The following is an 11,372-nucleotide window of genomic DNA, read 5'->3' as shown; positions in this document are numbered from 1 at the left end:
TGTAAAACTCGGAGGCGCAACATCGCGAGAGTTCCGGGAACGCTTTAGAAACAGAATGGGAAGCTCAGGCCTGGGTTTGAGAAGTGAAACATTATTCCTTAGCTGTTCATTTTCTCGAAACCTAAAGGAACAATCTCGATTCGAGCCAATGTCTTAAATAGTTGAACATGTTATTACTCCAACCTCGTGAAAGTGACAAACTGACACGTTTTTCATTTTCGTCAAAAACAACTTTATATTGATGGAGTGCCTTTTGATTTGACTGCCTGCACACATGCGCAGTTCGGCTCGAGACACCAATGGAACTTGATGCACAAGCGTTTCGCTACACTCGCAATTACATCTGATAACCATGTGTATGTGACAAATAACATTTGATAATGCGAATATTCAACTTTTGTTGCACACATCCAAATGACGCTGTGCAGTATTTTGCGCGCTACACTGTTGGTGTGGCGTTCGATCTTATAACGTGTTTCCATGCATAGATAGATACAGTAAAGAGGTCAATGTGGTTTGGATATACACTGAACAGTATTATAATTGCAACATGTAAAGTGCTGGTTTCATGCACAAAATATTTATTTCTGTCAAATTGTGTGCACGGAGGGCTCGTGTTTCGGAAGACGCATGGCGCTCGACCTTCCCCTCTTCCCACCTCCCTGTAGGCTGTCTCATTGTTGAGGGAGAGGTTGTTGTCCTGGCACTACACCACCAGGTCTCTGACCACCTCGCTGTAGGCTGTCTCATCGTTGTCGTGTCCTCGACAAACTTAATGATGATGTTGGTCGTGTTTGGCCACGCAGTCGTGGGTGAACAGGGAGTATAGGATGGGGACTGAGCACGCACCCCCGTGTTGAGGGTCAGCGTAGCAGATGTGTTGTTGCCTATGTAACGGATGTGAAACGGCTAGCTTAGTTAGAGGTGGTGCGCGCTAAATAGCGTTTCAATCGGTGACGTCACTTGCTCACCTTGAAGTAGTGGTTCCCCTTGCTCTGCAAGGGTCGCGGATTTTGTGGAGCGATGGGTAACGATGCTTCGTGGGTGACTGTCGTTGACATGTGCAGAGGCTCCCTGGTTCGATGGGTAACGAGGCTTCGTGGGTGACTGTTGTTGATGTGTGCAGAGGGTCCCTGGTTCGCGCCCGGGTATAATAAAGTTATACTGTTACACCAACCCTCACCATTTGGTCAAACGGCAGTAAAGCATGGAACATCATGTCACCAGAATAAGATTCAGCACTTTCACCACCCTGTGAAGTTCATCATAACTGATTTCATCTGTAGCCTGATAAACTGCAAGCCCAAAGGCCGGCAGATGGCGATATTAATCTGATATTGACGGTTTCATCTGACTGTGCGAACTCATTGTATGCAGCCGGCAATACACTCACACCCATCGTGGGCCAGTTAGTAACATTCTCCATTCAGGCTGCAAAGGCATCGACTTTCTCCTTAACTAGATTTAATGGCTTACGTCTGGACGGTAAGATGGAAACGACTCAATATCACCCACTATCGGCTGGCCTTGGGCTAATGAACTGCCTGGTTCCCCGAGCCGTAGTGGGAGGACCACTCACCATATCATCACGTGACTCCAAGTTTACTTTGCATAAAAAATTGTGGATGGAAATGTGGTTAGTGTTTTAAACAAATAATTTACAACACGTTACTGTTTTAATCAAATGAACATAACATGTGTTCTGACTATTTTATCAGTTACATGGTGTATCGTATGGCAGATTTACCATCAAGAAGAAGAACCAATGACAAGAAAACAATGGGTCACAGGTATCATTTAAAAACATAGTTATTCGATACATATTAGCTTGTCACATCATCTAACTACATACAATAATTCTGCAAAACTAATAAAATCACAATTAGTTCCTTTATTGATCTGACCAGTTATTAGAGTAATGAACTGATTGTACATACAATGTACAAACAGAGACAATAGGCCAATGTTTTTCCATGAATGAATCACCTTAGATTGTACCATTTTGATTTGTTTCTCTCTATTTGATATACAACTATAGATTGCTACAATCTGTTTGTGGTTTTGACCCTTTTCCCCCTGGTATTTTCTTCATGTTGCTTTATCAGCACCTCAGATAGTTAGGTGATAGACTAGTACACATAGGCTCGATATTAACATGTAGTTCAAACACAGCTGTCCCAGTCCCCCTAAGTTACAAAAGGGGTCAAAGTGCAGTACCAGTCAAAGGTTTGGACACACCTACTCATTCAAGGCTTTTTCTTTATTTGTACTATTTTCTACATTGTAGAAACATAGTGAAGATATTGAAACTATGAAATAACACATATGGAATCATGTAGTAAAAAAAAGTGTTAAACAAATCAAAATATATTTTGGATTCTTCAAAGAAGCCACCCTTTGCCTTGATGACAGCTTTGCACACTTTTGGCATTCTCTCAACCAGCTACACCTGGAATGCTTTTCCAACAGTCTTTAAGGACTTCCCACATATACTGAGCACTTGTTGGCTGTTTTTCCTTCTCTCTGCGGTCCAACTCATCCCAAAGCATCTTAATTGGGTTGAGGTCAGGTGATTGTGGAGGCCAGGTTAAGTGTGCCTTGAATTCTAAATAAATCACACACTGTGTCACCAGCAAAGCTCCCCCACACCATCACGCCTCCTCCTCCTTGCTTCACGGTGGGAACCACACATGCGGAAATCATCCGTTCACCAACTCTGCGTCTCACAAAGACACGGCCGTTGGAACAAAAAATCTCACATTTGGACTCATCAGATCAAAGGACAGATTTCCTCCGGTCTAATGTCCATCACTCGTATTTCTTGGCCCAAGCAAGTCTCTTCTTATTATTGGTGTCCTTTAGTAGTGGTTTCTTTACAGCAATTCAACCATGAAGGCCTGATTCACGCAGTCTCCTCTGAACAGTTGATGCTGAGACGTGTCTGTTAATTGAACTCTGTGAAGCATTTATTTGGGCTGCAATTTCTGAGGCTGGAAACTCTAATGATCTTATCCTCTGCAGCAGAGGGAACTCTGGGTCTTCCATTCCTGTGCCGGTCCTCATGAGAGCCAGTTTCATCATAGCGCTTGATGGTTTTTGTGACTGCACTTTCAAAGTAGACTGACCTTCATGTCTTAAAGTAATGATGGACTGTCGTTTCTCTTTGCTTATTTGAGCTGTTCTTGCCATAATATGGACTTATCGCTATTTGGTAAAATACCATCTTCTGTATACCCCCCCCTCCCCTTGTCACAACACAACTGATTGGCTCAAACGTATGAAGAAGGAAAGGCATTCCACAAATGAACTTTTAAGAAAGCACGCCTGTTAATTGAAATGCATTCCATGTGACTTCCTCACAAAGCTGGTTGAGAGAATGCCACGAGTGTGAAAAGCTGTCATCAAGGCAAAGTGTGGCTACTTTAAAGAATCTAACATATATTTTGATTTTGTTTAGCTCTTTTTTGGTTACTACATGATTCCACATGTGTGTTTTCATAGTTTTGATGTCTTCACTACTTAGTGCCTGACTTCTGTCCAGAGACCTAAACATTCTGCTCAGAAGCTAGCGACTGGAACGAGCTGCAAAACACTCTCAAACTGGACAGTTTTATCTCCATCTCTTCATTCAAAGACTCAATCATGGACAGAGGTGGCAGTGTAGCCTAGTGGTTAGAGCATTGGACTAGCAACCAGAAGGTTGTGAGTTCAAACCCCCAAGCTGACAAGGTACAAATCTGTCATTCTGCCCCTGAACAGGCAGCCTAGGCCATCATTGAAAATACATTTTTATTCTTAACTGACTTGCCTAGTTAAATAAAGGAAAAATAATAAAATGGACACTCTTACTGACAGCTGTGGCTGCTTTGCATGATGTATTGTTGTCTCTACCTTCTTACCCTTTGTGCTGTTGTCTGTGCCCAGTAATGTTTGTTCCATGTTTTGTGTTGCTACCATGTTGTTGTCATGTTGTGTTGCTACCAAGTTGTTGTCATGTTGTGCTCCTGCCATGTTGTGTTGCTACCATGTTGTTGTCATGTTGTGTTGCCATGTTGTGTTGCTACCATGTTGTTATCATGTTGTGCTGCTGCCATGTTGTGTTGCTACCATGTTGTTGTCATGTTGTTGCCATGTTGTGTTGCTACCATGCTGTGTTGTTGTCTTAGGTCTCTATGTAGTGTTGTGGTGTCCATGTTGTCGTCATGTTGTGCTGCTACCATGCTGTGTTGTTGTCTTAGGTCTCTATGTAGTGTTTTGGTGTCTCTCTTGTTGTCATGTTGTGTTGTACCATGCTGTGTTGATGTCTTAGGTGTCTCTATGTCTCTATGTAGTGTTGTGGTGTCTCTCTTGTTGTCATGTTTTTGCTTGCTGTTGTTGTCTTAGGTCTCTATGTAGTGTTGTGGTGTCTCTCTTGTCATCATGTTGTGCTGCTACCATGCTGTGTTGTTGTCTTAGGTGTCTATGTAGTGTTGTGGTGTCTCTCTTGTTGTCATGTTGTGCTGTGTTGTTGTCTTAGGTCTCTATGTAGTGTTGTGGTGTCTCTCTTGTTGTCATGTTGTGTTGTTGTCTTGGGTCTCTATGTAGTGTTGTTGTTGTTGTCATGTTGTGTTGTCTTACTATGTAGTGTTGTGGTGTCTCTCTTGTTGTCATGTTGTGCTGTGTTGTTGTCTTAGGTGTCTATGTAGTGTTGTGGTGTCTCTCTTGTTGTCATGTTGTGTTGTTGTCTTAGGTCTCTATGTAGTGTTGTGGTGTCTCTCTTGTTGTCATGTTGTGTTGTGTTGTGTTGTTTAAGTCTTTGTATGTTGTGCTGTCTCTCTTGTTGTCATGTTGTGTTGTTGTCTTAGGTCTCTATGTAGTGTTGTGGTGTCTCTCTTGTTGTCATGTTGTGTTGTGTTGTTGTCTACCATGCTGTGTTGTTGTCTTATGTTGTGTTGTGTTGTTGTCTTGGGTCTCTATGTAGTGTTGTGGTGTCTCTCTTGTTGTCATGTTGTGTTGTTGTCTTGGGTCTCTATGTAGTGTTGTGGTGTCTCTCTGTTGTCATGTTGTGTTGTTGTTGTCTTGGGTCTCTATGTAGTGTTGTGGTGTCTCTCTTGTTGTCATGTTGTGTTGTTGTCTTGGGTCTCTATGTAGTGTTGTGGTGTCTCTCTTGTCATGTTGTGTTGTTGTCTTGGTCTCTATGTAGTGTTGTGGTGTCTCTCTTGTTGTCATGTTGTGTTGTTGTTGTCTTAGGTCTCTATGTAGTGTTGTTGTCTTATGGCCTCTATGTAGTGTTGTGGTGTCTCTCTTGTTGTCATGTTGTGTTGTTGTCTTAGGTCTCTATGTAGTGTTGTGTTGTCTCTCTTGTTGTCATGTGTGTTTTGTCCTATATTTTGTGGGTAGAATCCCCGCCCCTACAGGAGGCCATTTGCGTGAGTGGAAGTAAGCCAGTCCTGTTTCTGATCAACATTCCCAAAACGTGTCAGATAGAAACAAACATTTAGAAAGGCTCCGATGAAAGACTGACTTCATTACCTTACTTCCACTCACATAGTTGAATTGCTTCGACATAATCCCTATCTCTTCTCTAGGGGTTTATAAGGGGCCAGTTGGCATGATGGCTCATTTCAATTTCCTCTCCTCCACATCATGGAAATGACTTGAAAATAGAGGGATATGGAAAGGGCTTTTTATAGAAAAACTCACAGCTGAAAAAGTGTAAGATGTTATGTTATTGTTATCTCAATCTGTCTGTCTGTCTGTCTGTCTGTCTGTCTGTCTGTCTGTCTGTCTGTCTGCTGCCTGCCTGCCTGCCTGCTGTCTGCCTGCCTGTCCTGTCTGTCTGTCTGTCTGTCTGTCTGTCTGCCTCCTGCCTGCCTGCCTGCCTGCCTGCCTGTCTGTCTGTCTGTCTGCCTGTCTGTATTCCTAATATGTTATTACTAATCTTGTATTATTTCAATTGTCTCAAGGCTTAAAAATCCTTCTTTAACCTGACTCCTCCCCTTCATCTACACTGATTGAAGTGGATTTAACAAGTGACATCAATAAGGGATCATAGCTTTCACCTGGTTTCAGGTCTGTGTCATGGAAAGAGCAGGTGTTTTGTATACTCAGTGTTGGTAATGGCGTGTCATTTGGAATGTAGCCCCTGTGTGGCCTCAGAATATACGTGGATTTCCTCAGGGATTAATGCACAGGGTGGAAGTTACAGTCCCCATTGTTGAGGGATGCTTTTCTTGTTCATGTTGAGAGCCGAGTCTCCTAGCAACATGGGAAACATTGGACACTAAATCAGAGTCTGAAGACTGTGGACAGGCAATGTGGACTTTCTGAGGTAGGATAAGTTTATATTTGATTTATTAAAGAGTTTTTAATAAAACATTATTTTTTTTTAAAGACATCAGATTTTTGTTATTTTTCATGTCTTGCTTAACAAAACTCTAGACCTAAAGATACCTTATAAAATCATGATATTTTATTTAAAAAATAAATTATTGAAGTCCACATGACTTCTCAAGTTTCCATGACAACATGATATTATTTATATACAGTATTGTGCACACTGTACATGACAAGGCTTTGGGTTGTATAGTGTGGAATGGCAATGGCAATTGATCTGTCTCTAATAGTACCATTTAGCTATCGCTTTTATCCAAAAGCAGGTGGTCCCGGGAACCTTTCTCTCACAGATCGTCATGTCGGTCTTTAACAGCCCAGATCCCTGTGGTGAAAAGAAAACATCTGACAGGAACACGGGTCATCACGACGATAATGTTACGTCGTACACGGCGGACGTTTCCAACATGGCCACTAGGGGCAGTCCACGCTTTGGAGCATTGAGTCACCACTCCTTCTTCTCCAGACACAACCCTCACCCACACAGAGTCACACACATCCAAGGTGAGAGACCGTATTGGACCAAGGCACCCTATTCCCTATGTAGTGCACTTCTTCTTCTTCTTCTTTTGACCAAGGTCCATAGGGAATAGGGTGCTATTTGTGACCCAGCCTCCGCCTTTCTTTTCCTCTATAGGTCTAAATGGGATTCCAGTGTGCATGGTGAATGACGACTGGTACGTGACCACCTCACTGTTCCCCCATCCGCTCATCAAGAGTCAGGTATTCAGGACGAATTCAGGAGCACCTTTCTCCCTGCCTGCAGGACACAGCGTGTTCGGAGGCAGATACAGCACCGGACACAGAACAGGTGAATTTATAAAAGGTTGCAAACCTCCCGGAAACTTCTCAAAAAATGTCCAGGTTTTCCAGAATTCCTGTTTAGAAGAATGAATTTGTTGTATTTTGAAATGAACATTGACAGAATAGAACATTGAGACAATGAGTTATTTTTCAGGTCATTTGCACATGGCCACCTGCGACAGCAGACACCACTGCCAATACTCAAATACATTAGATACTGAGGGTCTCTCTCTCTCTCTCTCTCTCTCTCTCTCTCTCTCTCTCTCTCTCTCTCTCTCTCGTCTCTCGTCTCTCTGGTCTGCCCTTCTCTGTTTCCCTACCATCCTCTCTCGTCCTGTTTATAAAGGTAACGTGTAAAAGTTGAAGTGATACAGTCTACTGTGGGCTCAACCCACCTCTGTTCTCTCTGTAGAGCATATTGAGGTGATACAGTCTACTGTGGGCTCAACCCACCTCTGTTCTCTCTGTAGAGCATATTGAAGTGATACAGTCTACTGTGGGCTCAACCCACCTCTGTTCTCTCTGTAGAGCATATTGAAGTGATACAGTCTACTGTGGGCTCAACCCACCTCTGTTCTCTCTGTAGAGCATATTGAGGTGATACAGTCTACTGTCGGCTCAACCCACCTCTGTTCTCTCTGTAGAGCATATTGAAGTGATACAGTCTACTGTGGGCTCAACCCACCTCTGTTTTCTCTGTAGAGCATATTGAGGTGATACAGTCTACTGTGGGCTCAACACACCTCTGTTCTCTCTGTAGAGCATATTGAAGTGATACAGTCTACTGTGGGCTCAACCCACCTCTGTTCTCTCTGTAGAGCATATTGAGGTGATACAGTCTACTGTCGGCTCAACCCACCTCTGTTCTCTCTGTAGAGCATATTGAGGTGATACAGTCTACTGTGGGCTCAACCCACCTCTGTTCTCTCTGTAGAGCATATTGAAGTGATACAGTCTACTGTGGGCTCAACCCACCTCTGTTCTCTCTGTAGAGCATATTGAAGTGATACAGTCTACTGTGGACTCAACACACCACTGTTCTCTCTCCATCTGCCCTCTTCTGTCACTTTCTCTGTGTCTTGTCTGTTGCTGTCTCAGGTACTTGTTAGTCATTGCCTCCTTTGTCTATCTTCTTATGTTATGGTCTGTTCTGTTCTTCTGGTCCTCATCATATCCTAGTATTGTCGGGGGTGCCGTGAAAGTTTTTTTGCGATACTCTAACAAAGAAATAGGGTTTCTGACATTTTCGCAAGAATCAATGTATTTATATTATAAATGTATTTATAAAGCCCTGCGTACACCAGCTGATATCTCAATGTGCTGTACAGAAACCCAGCCTAAAACCCCAAACAGCAAGCAATGCAGGTGTTGGAGCACGTTGGCTCGGAAAAACTCCCTAGAAAGGCCAAAACCTAGGAAGAAACCTAGAGAGGAACTAGGCTATGAGGGGTGGCCAGTCCTCTTCTGGCTGTGCCAGGTGGAGATTATAACAGAACATGGCCAAGATGTTCATAAATGACTAGCATGGTCAAATAATAGGTCTGGGACAGGTAGCACGTCCGGTGAACAGGTCAGGATTCCATAGCCGCAGGCAGAACAGTTGAAACTGGAGCAGCAGCACGACCAGGTGGACAGGGGACAGCAAGGAGTCGTCATGCCAGGTAGTCCTGAGGCATGGTCCTAGGGCTCAGGTCCTCCGAGAGAGAGAACGAAAGAGAGAAAGAAAGAATTAGAGAGAGCATACTTAAATTTACACAGGACACCGAATAGGACAGGAGAAGTACTCCAGATATAACAAACTGACCCTAGCCCCCTGACACATAAACTACTGCAGCATAAATACTGGAGGCTGAGACAGGAGGGGTCAGGAGACACTGTGGCCCCATCCGATGACACCCCCGGACAGGGCCAAACAGGAAGGATATAACCCCACCCGCTTTGCCAAAGCATAGCCCCCACACCACTAGAGGGATATCTTCAACCACCAATTTACCATCCTGAGACAAGGCAGAGTATAGCCCATAAAGATCTCCTCCATGGCATAACCCAAGGGGGAGGTGCCAACCCAGACAGGAAGATCACATCAGTGACTCAACCCACTCAAGTAACGCACCCCTCCTAGGGACGGCATGAAAGAGCACCAGTAAGCCAGTGACTCAGCCCCTGTAATAGGGTTAGAGGCAGAGAATCCCAGTGGAGAGCGGGGAACCGGCCAAGCAGAGACAGCAAGGGTGGTTTGTTGCTCCAGAGCCTTTCCGTTCACCTTCACACTCCTGGGCCAGACTACACTCAATCATATGACCCACTGAAGAGATGAGTCTTCAGTAAAGACTTAAAGGTTGAGACCGAGTTCGCGTCTCTCACATGGGTAGGCAGACCATTCCATAAAAATGGAGCTCTATAGGAGAAAGCCCTGCCTCCAGCTGTTTGCTTAGAAATTCTAGGGACAGTAAGGAGGCCTGCGTCTTGTGACCGTAGCGTACATGTAGGTATGTACGGCAGGACCAAATCAGAGAGATAGGTAGGAGCAAGCCTATGTAATGCTTTGTAGGTTAGCAGTAAAACCTTGAAATCAGCCCTTGCCTTAACAGGAAGCCAGTGTAGGGAGGCAAGCACTGGAGTAATATGATCAATTTTTTTGGTTCTAGTCAGGATTCTAGCAGCCGTATTTAGCACTAACTGAAGTTTATTTAGTGCTTTATCCGGGTCCCCGGAAAGTAGAGCATTGCAGTAGTCTAACCTATAAGTAACAAAAGCATGGATTGATTTTTCTGCATAATTTTTGGACAGAACGTTTCTGATTTTTGCAATGTTACCTAGATGGAAAAAAGCTGTCCTTGAAACAGTCTTGATATGTTCGTCAAAAGAGAGATCAGGGTCCAGAGTAACGCCGAGGTCCTTCACAGTTTTATTTGAGACGACTGTACAACCATTAAGATTAATTGTCAGATTCAACAGAAGATCTCTTTGTTTCTTGGGACCAAGAACAAGCATAAAGTAACATGGGTTTAAATGAGAACCATAAGAATACAGTAGTTGATTTTCAAAATGGACCTGTTCCTTGGCCAATCAGATTCACATCTTCAAAATTCATTAAAATCTTTAGAAACTATAGCTATAAACATTTTCATAAATTATCTCACCAACCAAATTATCTCAAGACACCAAACCAACTTTCACATCTTCAGGCTATCTTCAAATTCATCAAATGATTTATCAACTGTAACTACGTAAATATGTGCACATTTGCATAAGTAGAGGTACCAAACCAATTTTCACAAGTTCAGGCTATCCTAATGTGAAATCCTTAAAAGATTTATCAACTATAACTATATAAATGTGTTACATTTTTGCATAAAATACCTAGAACCGTTCAAGCTAGAGACACCAAACCAACTGTCACATGTTCAGACGATCCTAACTTCAAATTATTAAAAATGTTTAGAAGCTATAAACAGTGGAAATTAGCATAAATTAGCCAACAAATGTATGGTTGCAATGCCAGAAATAAGAACAAAGTAGAAGACATTTTAAATGCTACTGTTCTTTCACCATTTCACCTACAAACATTAAAACAATATTAAGAATTTTTAAAGTTACAAAACCACAAATACTTAAAAACAAGCTTTCTTCAGGAAATGTACTTTAAAAAAAAGTTTTTAATTAATTTGTAAATATTTCTAAAAACATAATTCTGCTTACTATGGGGGTATTGTGGGCAGGCCAGTGACACAATCTCAATGTAATCCTTTTAAAATGCTGTAAGATAACAAAACTATTCTTTGTGAAGGCACAATACATGATATCTATAAACAGACATATATAAAAGGATTAAGTGAGATTTCTTTGCTGATGCTCTTTCCTCTTTGCGTTAAAGCTCTGTTATCAGAAGCATGGAAAGAGGAGTTGAAAGATCTGTCTGCAAAAGTCAGCGTTTCAACACAGGACAAAAAGGACATGAAAGATGTAAGTACATTCATTTAAACACAATCAGCCATTATGTATAACATCGGGATTGTTCTTACCGTTATTTGGACAGGAGCTGAAGTATCATGTCTTCTTGACCTTGTCTATTGTGTTTTTTTTTGTGTGTGTATTTGTATGTGTGTCTGTGTGTGTGTAATGTGTGTGTGTGTGTGTGTGTGTGTGTGTGTGTGTGTGTGTGTGTGTGTGTGTGTGTGTGTGTGTGTGTGTGT

At 42.6% G+C, this 11,372-nt stretch overlaps 1 protein-coding gene across 1 annotated transcript in view; it reads left to right on the top strand.

The window, feature by feature from the left end:
* The first annotated feature begins 5,947 nt into the window (after positions 1 to 5,947).
* LOC135517085 (protein TBATA-like) overlaps positions 5,948 to 11,372 on the top strand; it is an 18,905-nt gene continuing 13,480 nt past the window's right edge. The window contains exons 1-3 of the mRNA XM_064941107.1: positions 5,948 to 6,876; positions 7,010 to 7,183; positions 11,054 to 11,142. Coding sequence (XP_064797179.1) covers positions 6,672 to 6,876; positions 7,010 to 7,183; positions 11,054 to 11,142 — 468 coding nt within the window. The 5' untranslated portion in view covers positions 5,948 to 6,671. The remainder of the gene's footprint in view (positions 6,877 to 7,009; positions 7,184 to 11,053; positions 11,143 to 11,372) is intronic.

The sequence above is a fragment of the Oncorhynchus masou genome, chromosome 28, assembly GCF_036934945.1.
Source record: "Oncorhynchus masou masou isolate Uvic2021 chromosome 28, UVic_Omas_1.1, whole genome shotgun sequence".
Lineage (NCBI taxonomy): Eukaryota > Metazoa > Chordata > Actinopteri > Salmoniformes > Salmonidae > Oncorhynchus > Oncorhynchus masou.
This window is presented reverse-complemented; position numbering and strand designations above follow the sequence as displayed.